This window comes from Stigmatopora argus, chromosome 17 (assembly GCF_051989625.1).
Source record: "Stigmatopora argus isolate UIUO_Sarg chromosome 17, RoL_Sarg_1.0, whole genome shotgun sequence".
Classification (NCBI taxonomy): Eukaryota; Metazoa; Chordata; class Actinopteri; order Syngnathiformes; family Syngnathidae; genus Stigmatopora; species Stigmatopora argus.
The window spans coordinates 6,752,570-6,768,231 of NC_135403.1; the positions used below are offsets into that span (position 1 = coordinate 6,752,570).

General features: G+C 41.4%; 3 protein-coding genes and 3 non-coding genes across 10 annotated transcripts; all 6 read left to right on the top strand.

The window, feature by feature from the left end:
- The first annotated feature begins 35 nt into the window (after positions 1–35).
- rpl7 (ribosomal protein L7) lies at positions 36–2,778 on the top strand. 2 transcript variants are annotated; one of them, XM_077624582.1, is made up of 7 exons: positions 36–105; positions 569–896; positions 971–1,137; positions 1,333–1,470; positions 1,766–1,875; positions 2,174–2,389; positions 2,585–2,778. In XM_077624582.1, the coding sequence occupies exons 1-6, from the start codon at positions 92–94 to the stop codon at positions 2,380–2,382; spliced, it is 966 nt and encodes a 321-aa protein (XP_077480708.1). In that variant the 5' UTR covers positions 36–91; the 3' UTR covers positions 2,383–2,389; positions 2,585–2,778. The 2 variants fall into 2 exon arrangements, with proteins under 2 accessions (XP_077480708.1, XP_077480707.1); XM_077624581.1 differs by lacking the exon at positions 36–105 and adding an exon at positions 304–371.
- On the top strand, positions 1,592–1,682 carry LOC144092164 (small nucleolar SNORD12/SNORD106). Its single transcript, XR_013305995.1, has one exon. It is a non-coding gene; the product is annotated as a small nucleolar SNORD12/SNORD106 (small nucleolar RNA).
- On the top strand, positions 1,957–2,046 carry LOC144092165 (small nucleolar SNORD12/SNORD106). The gene has a single exon (XR_013305996.1). It is a non-coding gene; the product is annotated as a small nucleolar SNORD12/SNORD106 (small nucleolar RNA).
- Positions 2,427–2,519, top strand: LOC144092159 (small nucleolar SNORD12/SNORD106). The gene has a single exon (XR_013305990.1). It is a non-coding gene; the product is annotated as a small nucleolar SNORD12/SNORD106 (small nucleolar RNA).
- On the top strand, positions 2,609–5,470 carry c17h8orf89 (chromosome 17 C8orf89 homolog). 2 transcript variants are annotated; one of them, XM_077624584.1, is made up of 6 exons: positions 2,609–2,748; positions 2,840–3,109; positions 3,723–3,858; positions 4,255–4,362; positions 4,482–4,525; positions 4,942–5,470. In XM_077624584.1, the coding sequence occupies exons 2-6, from the start codon at positions 2,935–2,937 to the stop codon at positions 5,082–5,084; spliced, it is 606 nt and encodes a 201-aa protein (XP_077480710.1). In that variant the 5' UTR covers positions 2,609–2,748; positions 2,840–2,934; the 3' UTR covers positions 5,085–5,470. The 2 variants fall into 2 exon arrangements, with proteins under 2 accessions (XP_077480710.1, XP_077480709.1); XM_077624583.1 differs by lacking the exon at positions 2,609–2,748 and having other exon boundaries at positions 2,935–3,109.
- Positions 5,471–6,073: 603 nt separating this feature from the next.
- Positions 6,074–15,602, top strand: pabpn1 (poly(A) binding protein, nuclear 1). 3 transcript variants are annotated; one of them, XM_077624314.1, is made up of 8 exons: positions 6,074–6,246; positions 6,361–6,550; positions 9,537–9,645; positions 10,314–10,381; positions 10,660–10,766; positions 10,873–10,960; positions 11,032–11,186; positions 14,890–15,602. In XM_077624314.1, exons 2-8 carry the CDS (start codon positions 6,416–6,418, stop codon positions 15,077–15,079), a joined length of 852 nt encoding a protein of 283 aa, XP_077480440.1. In that variant the 5' UTR covers positions 6,074–6,246; positions 6,361–6,415; the 3' UTR covers positions 15,080–15,602. The 3 variants fall into 3 exon arrangements, with proteins under 3 accessions (XP_077480440.1, XP_077480441.1, XP_077480442.1); XM_077624315.1 differs by lacking the exon at positions 14,890–15,602 and adding an exon at positions 13,889–14,774 and having other exon boundaries at positions 6,074–6,550; XM_077624316.1 differs by lacking the exons at positions 6,074–6,246; positions 6,361–6,550 and adding an exon at positions 6,796–6,984.
- The last annotated feature ends 60 nt before the right edge of the window (positions 15,603–15,662 follow it).

Sequence of the window (15,662 nt, forward strand, 5' to 3'; positions counted from 1 at the left end):
AATCAGGCAGATAGGACGACAGCATTATGGGGTCCTCGAGTCCACAACCTGCACATGCGCATCAGGAAATTTCTCTTTCCCCGTGGACGCAATGGCGGACGCAGAGTGAGTATCCTCAGTCTAATCAAATCTGAAGCCATCATTCGTTTAAATACATATCATAACTATTTTTAATCTTTGAATAGAGTTTTTAGTCTATGCACAATGCCTCATTGTTTGTATTGTTGATTATAGATGTCTTAATATTGCAGTATGGTAAAGCCTCTCTTCACCGTGTAGCATAGTACAACATGGCTGATATCCCAGTCATTATGCGATATGTGGCAAAAGTTCGCCAGAGTTAGATTTAAATTATTGTCTTACACGAAAAGGTAATTCGTACTATGTCAAATATAAGAACAATGTTCGCCAAATTCTAGTCGTTTTGTATTTTGGTCAAACGAGGTTGGTTAGCTTGTAATGGTAGTAAGTTAGCATGAGCTAATCTACGTTGACGGTCATTGTTACCTAATTTAAGTGCATGCTTCTTTAGCTTACCCTCTGATATCGAAATGTCATTTGTCCACAGAACTAAAAATGTTCCGGGACAAAAACCTCCGGTGGAGAAAGCACCGGTGGAAAAAGCTCCGGTGAAAAAGGCTCCAGTGCAAAAGGCTCCGGGAAAAAAAGCTCCGGGGAAAAAAGCCCCGGTAAAAAAAGGTTCAGAGAAAAAAGCTCCGGGAAAAAAAGGTTTGGAGAAAAAAACTCCAGGAAAAAAGCCTTTGGGCAAAAAACCTACAGGAAAAAAATCTGAGGAGAAAAAGCTTCCTTCTGTCCCTGAGAGTCTTATGAAAAGGCGAAAGGCCTACGCCCTCAGGAAGGCCCATCGTGTCAAGAAATTGTTAGCAGAAAAAAAGGTAAATGATGCAGATTTTCACGTGCTATCAATACAGTCAACTTCTAATGCTGGGCACTAACTTTATGTCCGCAGGCCCGCAGAGTTGAAAGAAAGCTCATCTACAAGAGAGCCGAAAAGTACCTCAAGGAGTACAGATCGATGTACAGGCGTGAGATTCGTCTTTCAAGAACTGCCCGCAAAGTGGGAAACTACTATGTGCCAGCAGAGCCCAAATTGGCATTTGTCATCCGCATCAGGGGGTATGTCAAGGCCGAGAACTATATTATTGGGTTTTACTTCCTGGTTAATGATAGAAACTCTTTCCCCGACTGATCGACTATGGTGATACAACTTGTGTGTTAAGCCAAACTGTTTTGAAACCACCCAAACCAATAACATCCATCCTGTTTTCCCATATTGGTGTAATCCTTAAAGAAACATGTCGTGCTTTGCAGTATCAATGGAGTCAGCCCGAAGGTCCGCAAAGTTCTGCAGTTGATGCGTCTCCGCCAAATCTTCAACGGGGTCTTTGTTAAGCTTAACAAAGCTTCCATCAACATGCTGCGAATTGCAGAACCTTACATTGCTTGGGGGTGAGTAGAATCAAAATGAGTTTAAGTCTGTGTTAATTGGCTACCTGCCATTTGTAAACTTGTTAACCGCCACTACAATTTCACGAGTGCTCAAAATTGGCGGCCTTTTAGTAACACTTTGAAATGTGGTAATGATGCAGAACTTTTTTCCCCGTCTTATCGACCATGGTGAAAAAAACTCAAACTAGCCAGTTTTGTCTGAACCCACATTTCCATGCACTAAGCTTTACTGTGAGATTTTTTTAGTGTTTTTTTTTTTTACTTGATTCCCTAACTTTACATATTTAAAACACAGATATCCCAACCTGAAATCCGTGCGAGAGCTCATCTACAAGCGTGGTCATGGCAGGATCAGGAAGCAGCGTATTGCCCTCACAGACAACATTTTGGTGAAGCGAAGCCTTGGTAATGCACACACTCACCTGCCTTTTCAAATCAAATTTACAGCTACTACTTTAACCCTTCATTCTGTCTGGGGCTCAAACTATTGTGGTTAATGATGCACACTTTTTTCCCCGTCTTATCGACAATGGTGAGAAAAAATGATAACTCAGCCAGTTGTGTCTGAAACCCAATTAAGAGTGCCCTTTGCAAAATGTTATCTGAAATCCACAACTTTTTTTTAATCCCAATTGCATATTGGTCATAGCTAGCGACAACTCGAGTGTTGTGGGATTTGACGTGGTGAAATGTTCACCTGCAGGCAAATATGGCATTATCTGCATGGAGGATCTCATTCATGAGATTTACACCGTTGGCAAGAACTTCAAGTCTGCCAACAACTTCCTCTGGCATTTTAAGCTCTCGTCACCTCGGGGCGGCATGAACAAGAAGACGACTCACTTTGTGGAGGGAGGCGATGCTGGCAACAGAGAGGATCAGATCAACAGAATGATCCGAAGGATGAACTAGTTCAATCGTAAGTTGCAGGCAATACTCGGAGAGCTTCAAGTTATTCTCTGGTTAAGGATGCACAATTTTTTTCCCCGTCTTAGCGACTGTGGTGATAACCAGCTAAAATATAAGCCAATTTTGTCTGAAACCACCAAAGTATGAAGACACTAAATATGACTGTGAAAACTACTTACTAAACATTTTTTTGTTTCCTTTGCAGGTTTGTACAAGACAAAAAAAAACAAATAAAAACTGGGGGAAAAAAACACTGTTTACCTGTTTTTCCTCACTTTGCAAATCTTGTTGGCCAGCCAGAATTCTCAAAACTGTTCAGGATCACTTTTAATGCTGTGAAATACAATGTTGTCCGTCTCTACAGCTCTGGTGAACATATGATATTAATATATATAAATATTAATGAGCCATGTTTACTTTTTGGCATTTACACTGTCTAATTCCCTATAATGTAATGTAGATGCCGCATCAGGCAGGCTATGCTACCATAGTAACCCGGTGCAATGCGTTGCCACAGTGTCAAGTTCCTCTGGTCTTCAGTGTTCTACGTTCAATATGACGTTGCCAACCCCGGAAACTTTCCAACGGAATGGACGCCTTAATTTCGACCATCGTGGCACCGGGATCAGTCGTCCATCTCAGACGTACGGCCCGTTACAAATTGGAGCCCCCTCGAGGCGACCACCTTTGAGAACAGCACGGACGTTAGCATCGATTCAATCTTTGAATGGTGAGCCAACAGCCGTGTTTCGTACGCACGTAAACATGCCATCGTTTGTTACGACCGAAAACGTCGATTGCGACCTAATATTACGTTTTGGGCACCGATCAATTCTGTACTGGGAACTTGTGTCCGGTACTTAAATGGTACTCCATGGTGTCAAAATAGTCCGATATATTCTTTATTGATCACTTTCGAGTAAACTAACTGTACTGATCACATTGACAATGGCTACTGCACAATTATTGATGCTGTTTATAATGAATAGTCTAACCAATGTGGTGCGCTTTTGCCAAATAGTGATGTATGTACAGGCTTTTCCACTATGAATGGCGTCCTATATAATAATACCACCTCCAATATACAGCGCTGTCATCGTAAGATTCACAGGCTGTAATAGATATCTGAATATTGGCACCCTCTTCAGTTGTTATTGGCTTGCAGTAAATGATGAATAATATTGTATATAGCCCTCACAAGAACCTTCAATTTAGCCAACAACATTGTTAAAGTTATCAGCTATAACACCAGGTGGAGGTAGTCACCCCATCTAGGTAAGGTTCCCTGACAGTAAAAGCTGAAATTCGCAATGTCTGAGCTTTATAAAGACTTTTTTTTTCAGGCGATGGAATACAGAAGAAAAATGTCACTCCTCCACAAAGATATGGCCACGTGCACCAAGAAGGGGAGAAGCAGCTCATTGGCCTTTCCGACATGCTTTTATCCAGCCATGTGCGGAGAAGACCATTCACCTTTAGGTTGGAAAACCTCAGCCCGCTGCATGATATCCATATACATATTGCATTTGTAACTAAAAAAATGATTACTGAATCCTGGGTATGCCTTATGTGCACAAGACTTGCTATACTCTTTTTCACCAGTAGATGTCGGCAAAGTAACATTCACTATTTGTTGGTTATTTTCTGCTTTGCGGTAAGGAAACAACCATTACTGGATGAATTAATGCCTTATGATATTGACCCTCATTTACAATGTGTAGGAGGGGGGAAAAGCCAGATACCTATACTATTCACATCCCTTTTCTCCAGTTGAGGAAATACTTAGTGCATTTCTGTCATTACTTTTAATTTTTTTAATGATAACTCTTTACAGGTCTTATTGAATTGTCCCTCTTTTTGGGGTATTCTCCATAGCTACTCTGAGAGATGCAAACCCAAACTGAGTCCAAAGGCCATGTTACCGTCCACATTATTTCTTCGAGGCTTGAACACCTACCAGTTGCAGAACTGCAAAACCAGCAGGTATTTGAGGGGGCTGGTTGTTTCATTTTTTTATTATATTTGCATTATTTTGTATAAGAAATTAGACTCGTAGATTTCTTTCCATTCAATACTCTCATGTCTGTTGTGCATCTCTACAGGGCCAAAGTGAATTATACATCATGCAATCTACTAAATCTGAAAAGTAAGCATAATCTGACTGGAACTCGTAAGTATTAGAAATGAAGTGAAGCCTTAAGTTGGTATGTACCCTCATGCAGCTTTTAAATTAGAAGATATGGTATATACTTTGCCTCAAGTTACCTTATTAGTCCAAAAGAAAATTTGTATACTATTACAATGTATTGCCATATTCCGTCCTCTGCTGCAGTTTTTCACCCGCAACCTACCTTTTCAAATTCCCCAAATACCAAGTCTTTCTAGCTGAGCAACTGCAACCCCACATAAACCATTAAAATCCAGTTCCATATTTATTTTTAAATCTCAATATTAATGCCATGAATCCTAAAAAAATGGTCTTGATACATAAATAGCACAATTATCCTCTTTTTATTCCCACAATTAACACCTTTCCCCCTGTACTTTCTCGATTGGGCATAGGTCAGTCTTACCCAGACCCATTGATGGGGGCTTCGCGCTCCTTTCTTCATAGGATATCTGAGTTATTGAGCTTGGAGGGCGAGACAGCCAAGCAGGAAAAACTCAAGAAAATCAGGCTATGCAGAAAAGCATCAGCATCCTGACAATCACTTCTACCCCAGTCAATGTGGTCTGAGGGGGCAACAGTCGTTAAGTTAAAGTGGCTCATTCTCTCTGCTCTTTTGTCTTCTTTGGTGCTAGTTTTCTGCCTGGCAGGGTTAGTGGTTACATTTTGTTTTTTGTGAACCTATCCACAATGTCGACATTATTATTTATTGTACTGAAAAGAGAGTACTGAATATAATAAACATAATTTGTGGTAGCTACTGTGAATACATCTCATATGTACAGTAAGCTTGTGTGTATTTTCTCCTCTGTCAATCACAAGTTTTCATTTAGTGATAAAAATTACAAGTGGGTTGTTAGTTTAAAATGATGGTGAAAAAGAATATGAAAATAATATTTTATTAATAAAAGTAAGAAGCAGGTTTCTTCAACAAATCACTCATTTTCCCCAAAAACATTGAAAAATGCAGTTGTCAGACAGCTAAATTATTTCTATGAATACAATTGTGACTCATACAAAGGGCCCAGAACAACATTCTGTAAACTTGCAAGACTCATTGGCTGCTCAATTGTGAGACAGACAAAAGGGGAAGGAATGTGGACCAATAGTTCCAAGCAGAAATCTGGTGCTAGTCAATAAATGAATGAATCTAGCGCATTTTGTTTTTTATTTATTAGTTTTACCCTTAGTTTATTTATTTATTAACAAGTATTTTTAGGCCACATTATTTTTTTTATTGTCATTTGGGGTCGACATAGCGAGTCACTTTTGTTGTTCACACCACAGTTGCTCAAAATAAATAAACATTCATGTAACCTTTTATGTACTAATTTTACGTTGGTACTCGCAATTGTGTTGTAATTTGACACGCTTATCTTTGATCCAATCACAATCAAACATTTGATTTGGGGACCCGGAAAAGGCTGATCTAGCATCCAATAGAAATATCTTGAGAAATAAAGAGGCTGACCCCATTCGTCCAATAGCAAATGGGATTGTTTTATACGTCCGCAGTAGCATTGGCTCCGCCCCCGACCTCCATTTCTGAACAGAGGGAACGCCGCTGATCTCAAGTCTTCGCCCGTTTTTTTTTTCAAAGAGTTAATTCATTCAACTCGACTCTAACTGGAATTAGGGCGATTATTTGAAGGTCGGGGTTCAAACACCGGAACTTGTTTTACGATTGTATACAATTCAACGTGGGTCGAGTCGTAAGCCTTTTTATTTCAGCTTTTAACTTTACTAAGCGGCGTTTTCCGCCTTTTTCCCCCCCTCTTGGCCGCCCCACTCACTCCCCCCTTGTGTGTGAGTAGGGGCCTGCTAGTTTGGTTTGGCCACGAGGCGCATCGTTACATTTGCGACGGGGCCATGGCGGAGTTCGGCAACGGGTTGGCGGATGAATCGCTACTAGATTCCGACCCTGGGCACGCGGAGCTGGAAGACCCGGTCGTGGGCGACGAGGAGCCGGGCTTAGAAGAGGGAGAAGCGGCCATTGAAGACCCCGTAAGTGAAGGGCATTGTTTCAGTGGCGTATGCGGACGTGAATACTCCTGCATGTAAATGGCGAAATTCTAGCCATTGTGAAACACTATGATTACGTTTCTACGCGAATACCGGTTTCTATCTACTCCTCACAAAGGCTCGTGTCACATGTCGTCCGCATTGCTATCCCCGACGGCCAGTTTGGTATTAGCCGCCATTACGGTTCGCGCAGTGCAGTAGAATTGGGTGGTGACATGCGCGATATCGGCAGCCATCTTGGCGCAAGAGGGGTGCTAGTTTCTGCGCCAGGCAGCGACACCGAGCCTCCGAATACAAATCGCCGCAAAGATGCAACATTGGGCTGCATGAGCTAATCGGGGGCCAGGGTTTGGACGCTGCAGCCTCTGTACATCGCCGTACCAGTCGTCTTGCTCGCGAGACCGCCTTATCTTACGGTAATGGCACGTTTTTGTGTCCCCTTTCCACTCCAAAGCGTTCTCGCTGCGGCATGTCAAGCATCCGGGTCGGGACGGGAAAATGACCTAGTGATGAACGGCTAAAGCTAGCTTACCTTAGACATCGTAACACATTATACAGTACTCGAAATCGGTCGAGGAGATAAAACGGTCATTGTCGAGACAAACCGCGTGACACAGATTGATATAACACTGATCAAATTGATTTTGGTCACGCAAAGCTCGACTCTTAGGTGGAAATGGCAGACCCGCTGCGTGGTGACCGTCTTGTCTTCTAAATGCTCACCGGCTTTCGTTTGGACTATAAAAAGAATATTTTCATTGTTGTTTTTTTGGTTTGTAAATCACGTGGATCCCGGTACTAGCAATACGTCGGTCTTTAAGGCGTGTCCGTCTGCTCCTCTCAATGCTCTCGTTTACGTTCAGATGCTTGGAATCAATTTGCCTGCCATTTTTTAAACTGGCAGGCGATGACATACCGTAAGTCATTGTTACACACACGTTTACAATGACTTATTGTATTTGATTTATGGCCTGGTTTCAGTGTGTGTGGAAGAGTTGCCTTGAATGGAATTCGAATGGCTCCCACTGCATTGCACCATTCAGCATGGTCCACGCTCACGCGGGGGACTTTTACCATCTGTGTTATCCCAGCGTGAAATGTAATTTTTATCCATTATACCGGTGTGAGCATTTTACAGATACACAACAATAATCATCTCTTATCAACATTAGTGTATATAGGAGCACAATATCTTTCCCTAACAGTTTGAACACATGCGAAATCACTTTCTGATCATCAAAAGCCTGTTTTTTATTCAATGAGATAAACTTTCCCTCAATTATATCCTCATAACATGCTCAAAAAATCAAGGCACATTGGCCCATTGTTTGCTTCAGCACCCCCGCAACCCTCATGGGGATTAGCACCACGGAAGATGATTGAATTAGTTTAACGGGCTGTTGCTACTACTGTGACTTCTTAGTTTTAAAGACGACAATGAGGCAGAATTATAACTCTTTAATACACATACTGTTTGATATTATTTGTTGTGGTCGCTGTTACACCCATTGTTTAAACTCGGGGCGTTTGGGTCATAACCTTTCAATAACTGTCAAGCGTGGCATATGATTACTCTTTTAATCTAGTTCCGCCCATATAACGTGAAGCATAGTGATTTAAATTTAGCTTTTATCTCATTTTGGTAGCTCATGTCAAAACTACAGTACAGATAACTGGCAGGTCAGTCATGGCACAAGTTGCATAACACTACGGTGTTCAAGAGGCAAAAACATTGGCAATGAGATTTATTTTAGGCCCAATGTTGATCTCGAGGTGACGTCTATGACCCTCAAGTTTTTTTTAAGTGTAACTGTGAGCTTGCAACATGTCATAGAGACATGTCATGTGACTATTGTGCTCACCAAGAGCGATAGTGGAGGAGAGTGGCAAATTAACACAGTTTTTTAGGGACTATGTTAAAATTAGGTCAAAGGTAGTTGCACCGCACCAAAGAATTTTAGTCTTGGCAAGTGCTTTTGTTTCTCAAAACCACATGGTCGGTCAAATGGTTCACAGGCCATATGTTCCCCACCTTCTAGAGTTTTAGGAGGCAGCTGTTACCACTGTTTGTCTGTAAAGAGGCAAATGCACGTGAGGTTCTCACTATGCAATCTTTTTGAATCAATAATTCTATTGATTTTTCCACCTGTACTCTCTTATCAGTGCTGACCGTGGGTTGTAAGCGCCTGGATCGAAGTACATATCAAAAATTGTTTTTCAAATTTTCAGACCCTTCACTGTGGATTGACTGACACAGTCATGACCATTTGGGTTGTGAGAAGAGTGTTGCGAATCGTGTGCGGTCGATTGGTCGCGGTCTTTTGGTCGCCCCGACTGCGACAACGGGCGACCAAAAGACCGACGATAAAACAAGGTAAAACAACACGGTCTACGCATCAATAAAAGGCAACAATGGCCACAAGCACTTTCACTGAGCCGATGTGTGAGTGTATACGTTTGTATGTACATGCGTTGTCCCTTTAAGAAGCTACGTCAGTCAGGGTCTTAACAAGTTCTCCAACAAAACAATAAAAGTCCGGGAAATTTTGAGCTTTTCTTAAGCCTAATAATTACTAGGGCATTAAGTATGACTAAATAGTAATTTGCAGTTTGTATTTAGGGAATTTGAGCAACGATTTAAATGGTAATTATCACTTACCTTCCGGGCGACCAAAAGACCGCCGACCAATCGACTGTGTATCATTGCGAATGTACACGCGTGTTTGGAGGAAAAACATAACATTGTGGTAGCGGACCACAGGCACAAAAATTATATTTTTTTACGGCTGAGAGAATGTGTCATTTTCTCAGCCATAAATGGCTTTTGACAATGTCTTGTAAAACAACCAACCTATAAATGAAATTCCTTGCAAGGCTTGACTGTCTTTTGCAGTCAACCGGTTTGGTGACATCTTGTCATTTTAACACACATTGATAGGCACTGCTAACACTTGTGCATGTGCTTCAGGAGCTGGAAGCTATCAAAGCCCGGGTGAGAGAGATGGAGGAAGAGGCAGAGAAACTGAAGGAACTGCAGAATGAGGTGGAGAAACAAATGAATCTAAGCCCCCCTCCAGGTAAAATTTCCCTTCATTTGGAAGCGCCCTTGAGATTTTTGAAATCATGCATTTAGTACATAACTAAGGACATTACACAGAATAACTACAGCACTTCATTTCAGAGGGTCTGATTGTTTAGCCCTGCAAGCAGGATTGTCTTGCCTAATTAATTCATTGATTTCATCGTCCAGTCTGGACAGCCTCAAGTGCCTCAATCACTTATTAGCGATTTGAACACCGAGCCAAACAGGAGAAAGACGTTACCAGAAAGCAACTGTCTTTTTGAATTCAATGTTGGAGTGCAAAGCGATTTTTGTGGATAGTTTGGAAATGCACTTGATTTTGCCATTAAAAGGACAGAAGGCCCCAAAAAACCTTTTTGAGAGAAAAGTTTTTTATTTATTTTTTTATTATTCCTTCGCAAACCAATACTGTGGGTTAACGTGGATTGGTGGCCTTCTCATGGTAAGCAAATAAGGGAAAATAATCAGACTAGAAAGCAACTATCTGCTTGAATACAACGTCAATTGTACATTGTTCATTTTAACAAGTTTTGCCTTCGTTCACTAAGTGTATTTTTTAAAGTTCAATTGGATTTCCCAGATTCCCCTGTGGTATGTTTAGCTTATTATGGAACAATCACTCTGGTGTCCCAGGTTATAATTTGTTTGTACTGTCTTTTCCAGTCGGCCCAGTCATCATGTCGTTTGAAGAAAAAATGGAGGCTGATGGCAGATCTATATATGTCGGAAATGTGAGTAGCTCCTCTTCACCATGCCCATTCACAAAAAAAAAACGAGGTTTGTTGTGGCTACCATTGCTCACAAAGACCCTTATGAAAGCCTACTTTCAACATTCAGTGGAGTATATCCTAGCACACCACTTCCTTTGGAGGCACTTTGATGACATCTGATTGTAGTATCTCAATTCTTAGTATGAAAACAAATGGTGATCCAGTGCTTTATTATGCAAGTAAAGAAATCTCTTTTTGCTTTCTAATTGGAACATTTCTCAATTCATTTGTCACTTAAGGTGGATTATGGCGCGACTGCAGAGGAGCTTGAGGCACACTTTCATGGCTGTGGTTCTGTAAATAGAGTCACCATTCTGTGCGACAAATACACGGGGCATCCCAAAGGGTAACGTATCAGTCACCTATTAGATTGACGTTAACAGTGTTTTACTACTGTTATATCTTTTTCTTTGGGGTATTTGCCGCACCCTCATATTGCTTTTCTTTTATAGGTTTGCTTATATAGAGTTTGCAGACAAGGAGTCTGTAAGGACAGCCATGGCTTTGGATGAGTCTCTTTTTAGAGGAAGACAGATAAAGGTAAGGTCTTGCAGGAGCAATGTCGACCCCCACTAAGGCGTGATATTAATTGTTAAAGTGTCGATTTTTAGGTTGGTGCGAAGAGAACAAACAGACCGGGCATCAGCACCACAGATCGTGGTTTTTCTCGGGCCAGATTTCGATCACGGGGGGGAGGAAACTTTTCATCACGCGCTCGCTACTACAGCGGCTATACACCAACCAGAGGTAGAGGACGGGCCTTCAGGTTAGTGGATGCAATGGGAGGACACCGTACCCCGCATGTATATCATCTTCACCTGTTTTGCTCATAAATTGGCTGGGCAGACTGGTATCCTCTCTGTGAGCAGCTATACATTTTCTCATATCCCACATGGCGTTAAACTTTATTCATGCATCATGACACCTCTATTGGCTAATGAAATCAAGTTTAAAGATGGCCTTAAATCCACTCGTCTCGAGGATATACGCCTTGCGTTTCAATTTTCAGGAACCTTAAGACTATTTTTTGATTAATTTGCACAAACTAAACATCTCAGACGAACGTTGCCTGCCACCAAAGTTCTCATCAGAAATTTGGAGTCCGTTAGGCGTTCATTTATATACTCATGAAAAAGATAATCTGATCAATTTTAACTATTTTTGAACTGATACATATTTCAATTACATCTATTCCCTATGAAGTTTTAGAGGTGCCAATTATTAAATGGCAAAAAAATGAATAAAAGAGTGCATTTAAAACAAAGGATTGTTTAGTAAAAATAAGAGGATAAATGCTTAACAGAGGTGTCTATCATTATGCTGCGTACGATGCCAAGTTTTCAATCAGTTCCGGTGTTTTCACCATTCTTTGCACATTAATTTTGAAAGATATTGCTTAATACGGCATTTCTTAGTGCCTCACAAACCTCAAAAGCAGTGTACATTTTAGCCAACTTTGTACTACTACAAAGGACATAACAGTCTGGATTGATGTATCCACCGGTTTATCAATAATCGAATTGATTGAAATGTAAAACATTAGTCATCGTCCTCTTTTTTTAGAATGGATTTCATACAAATGTCTGAACTGTTCCAGCAACAAAATATCAATATCAAAATTACTTTGCATTTTTAACAGCTTAGGGTAAACTAAGTGTTAAATGTGTGCTTATTGTAGGCATTTAAATCAAGTTGAAATCGAATCACGGTGTAATTTCTGCACATATCGTGCGTGTCATTATCTGAAAAGATATCGTATCCTCATGAAATTGGTCGTTTACATCCTTAATCATTACAAGCAGAGCACCATGTTTACTCATTTGCACATCTTGGAAATGCCACATTTCATCTGAAATTCATTGCATGGCATGGGGCATTTTGGTTAGAAAGACTTTTTGCACAATACTACTCTGATCTTTCATCCTAAATTACTGTATTTGGGTCGTCAAAGCCGTAGGTCATTTTGATGAGCTCCTGAATAGTAACTCTTTGCTTGTAGTTTGCAATCAGTCTGCATATTTATGCTGCTAAAATCAATCCAGTTCATTAGTTAACCTTTTGCTAATGGCTATTGTTTACTTGTGGAGACTAGTTGGAAAAACTAGTTTTTCCCCCCTCTGACAAAAGCAAAAGTGTCGCAGTTCCGCATTGGTAACTGTGGAGTCTTAATGAGATACTCTCATTAGGTGGTCAGATACATGCTTTTTGTTCCAATGCAAGGGCGACTTGATACCTCATCCCCTTAAATTTGTGGCATCCATTTTTGGAAGTGGTACAACAATTTAGCTGTACTTAGTCTGTACCAGGGTAACCTTAATCAGTTTTCACAGTTAGGTTGTCCTTTTATTTTATCTACATGTTCCTGGAAGCTGTGCTCAAAGTTGATGGTCATTTTTAGGACCGGACAAGTCTCAAATATAAGATTGAGGGATTGTCATTTAGAGTCGGGTGCCACCCAAGATAAAATGAAGTTATAAAAAGCTTTTTTTTGGAGAGAGTATTGAAATGTCTCATCCATGTTTCCGCGTAATCCACCTCAGCAGTCCGTTAAAAAGTATGTAAAGGTCTGCTTCAAAGAAATCAAGTTTCTTGTAAGTTAGTTGTTAATAAGTAAATTAGATTACTCACTGACTTGGTTTATTCTGATTATGGCCACAATCTCGTAGCATAGCAGCTTTGTCATAGCAAAACACGGTTAAGATTAAATTTAAAAAGTTGCACAGAGATTTAAAGGGCCAAATTAAACTAAAAACCGTTAAACCTGTACCTGGGTTCTCGGAATTGTTAGCATCTACGCCGTTTTTGGCGTCCCTTTCTGACCTTTATTAATGTGTGCACTCCCAGAGACAAAGATTCATTACTGCAGCCTGATTCCAACATCAGTCCAATGTTGTTTTTGTCTTGTGTGTGTGTGCGTGTGTGTAAGATGACCTCTGTAATTGTGTTGGGCTTGAGTTGGTTCTTGAGTAAGTGAAGGTGTGTGAGCTGTCGGGTCTGCCTGTGTTTCTTTTTAGGTGAATCAAAAATTATCCTAAAGGCCTTGGCTCTTGATTTTTTTTTAGAACTGTCGCATCTTACTGAAGGTCATTCTTCAAGGGGTGTTAAAAAGAAAACCAAAAAAAAAGCTAGAGAGAGAAAAAGAGGCAGTGTGCCCTCCTCCACACACTCACTCACTTACCTAGCTGTTCGAAATGAAACACTCGTCCTTTAATACTTTTGAGTTCATTCCGACAAGCTCACTCGTTTTGCAACACTGTCGCCAAAAGCGCAACAGCACGAGCACGTACGTCGATTTCAATTTTTGAACACTGTCCCAGCTGTCTTCAAAACACACTTTTTTTTCTTCTAAAGTGCTTTTTACCCACCAACACACACACACACGCCAATTTGAATAGCACACCAGGAAATTGGTGTCCTTCTCAAGCCAACCAGAAAGAAACTCACCCTCTTTTTCTCTCTCTCTTCCAGGGGCCGAGGGCGAACATCGTGGTATTGCCCTTACTAAACACTCCAACACCTCCCTTCCTTTTTACTATCAACCCCCTCTCCCTTCTCTGTTCCCAAAACACAAACATATGTACACCAACATACACACACACACACAAAAATAGCCCTCCCTTTCCCCAACAAAAGAGAAGAGTTCCAGAAGAGAGAAACAAAAAAAAAAAGCCCCCAAAAAAGGAAAAAAAAAACACTTCTGGACAGAGAGACTGACTGTCTGCAGTGTGCATTGTATGTGAGCGTGCGTGTGCGGACGTTGGTGCGGCCCCCCCTGGTAAGATATGCGATGGCGGCCTTTTTGGTGCAAGAAGTATGGTGGCAAGTTTTTTATTTTGTTATTGTTGTTGCTTTGGGTGTGGGGATGATGATGATGATGCTGATGGTATCTCAGGCTGCAGGTTTGTCTCCTTTGGTCTGGCCGTGACATCCTGCTTCCACACCATCCACAGCCCACCCATTCACCCACCATCACCACCACCACCAAAAAAAAAAAAGATGAAATGAGGGGTGGGCACAGTTTCCGTGACAAGAAAAGATCATGTTTTTTCTCTTCTGTCTTGTTCAAATGTTCAACTAGCCAGGTTCTCGATGTGTTTTAAGTCTGTTTGCTGTATCACCCCCCTTTTCCCCCCTCTTTCCGTTTCTTCTCACCTTTATAGCTCAACGACATTTTTTTAATTTTTAATTTCCTTTTTTTTTTTCACCACCCATGACTTTTTTGGCTAGCGACTAACCCACTTGTAATGTCAAATTAGCCGTATTTGTGCGAAATGTTCTGAAAGGCGAGAGGGCTCTTCCCTGCGTGGCCATCATTTGCCCGGTCTCCTGCAAGACGGCCATTGTTTTATTCCGCTGGCAGACGTCAGTGTTTTTTTTATTTTATCTGGACTCCCACCCCTCCCGTGTCTTCTTCCTTCCTCTCACCCCCCTCCTCTCTCTGTATATTAGACCACTTCTTGTCGTTTCAGGTTTCAGGACCAGTGGAGGCTGACGACCCCTCCCCAGGTGGCGCCGCCGCCCCCCACTGTCTCTGCAGCATCTCTTTCTCTCTCTGCTCCCGCTATGCACACTCACCCCATTCTATCCATGTGGGGGGGAGGGGGTCAGGGGGACCACAGGCCGGCCGCGGGGGGGATTTACTATAACAGCAAACGCTGATGATGCTTTTAGTCTTTTTTTTTTTCACAAGTTCAAATCGCACACACACTCACATTCAAATCTAATTCGCACGACAGCACACTGCAGTACAAATGCCACTAAACAAGACGCCAGTCCCACACGTGATTTTTATATATCGCCAACCTAGTTGAGAGGCAGGCAGTTTTTTTCTCCCCCCAAGAGTGAGGAAGACCCTGGCGACGTTTTTCTTTTTTTTGTTGTGTTCATGTGGGGGTTGCGGAGTTACAGTTGGGGGCCCCCCCTCCGCTTCTGATGATGTGCAGTGTAGTCACGGCTCGTCAGAAGGAAGTTGATCAGCTCGTGGCGTTGATTCATTTAACAAATGGGGTGGGCTGTTATCAGGCGAGCGAATTCTGTTGTGTGTAGACCTTTTTTTTTCTTAGGAAAATAAAAGATGCGGGGGTTTGGGGAAAAGATGTTTTTGGGGGATTTTTTTTTTTAGCTTTTTTTAACCCGTGGTTCTGTAATTAAAAAAGAAAAATAAAGATGTTGTGTAAAAATATTATGTTGTCGGTGACTTAAATTCCGTAGAAATTCACACTGACAACAGCTAAAGGCATTT

What these genes read in the sequence shown, in the direction of transcription:
- c17h8orf89 (XM_077624584.1), top strand. Translation starts at nt 2,935, where the DNA reads ATGACGTTGCCAACCCCGGAAACTTTCCAACGGAATGGACGCCTTAAT. An exon ending in AGAAGACCATTCACCTTTAG is followed by an intron (nt 3,859 to 4,254) that starts GTTGGAAAACCT and finishes TATTCTCCATAG; the next exon opens with CTACTCTGAGAGATGCAAAC. An exon ending in CAGAACTGCAAAACCAGCAG is followed by an intron (nt 4,363 to 4,481) that starts GTATTTGAGGGG and finishes GCATCTCTACAG; the next exon opens with GGCCAAAGTGAATTATACAT.
- pabpn1 (XM_077624314.1), top strand. Translation starts at nt 6,416, where the DNA reads ATGGCGGAGTTCGGCAACGGGTTGGCGGATGAATCGCTACTAGATTCC. An exon ending in GATCTATATATGTCGGAAAT is followed by an intron (nt 10,382 to 10,659) that starts GTGAGTAGCTCC and finishes TTGTCACTTAAG; the next exon opens with GTGGATTATGGCGCGACTGC. An exon ending in TTAGAGGAAGACAGATAAAG is followed by an intron (nt 10,961 to 11,031) that starts GTAAGGTCTTGC and finishes GTCGATTTTTAG; the next exon opens with GTTGGTGCGAAGAGAACAAA.
- rpl7 (XM_077624581.1), top strand. Translation starts at nt 319, where the DNA reads ATGTGGCAAAAGTTCGCCAGAGTTAGATTTAAATTATTGTCTTACACG. An exon ending in TTTGTCATCCGCATCAGGGG is followed by an intron (nt 1,138 to 1,332) that starts GTATGTCAAGGC and finishes CGTGCTTTGCAG; the next exon opens with TATCAATGGAGTCAGCCCGA. An exon ending in GAACCTTACATTGCTTGGGG is followed by an intron (nt 1,471 to 1,765) that starts GTGAGTAGAATC and finishes TTTAAAACACAG; the next exon opens with ATATCCCAACCTGAAATCCG.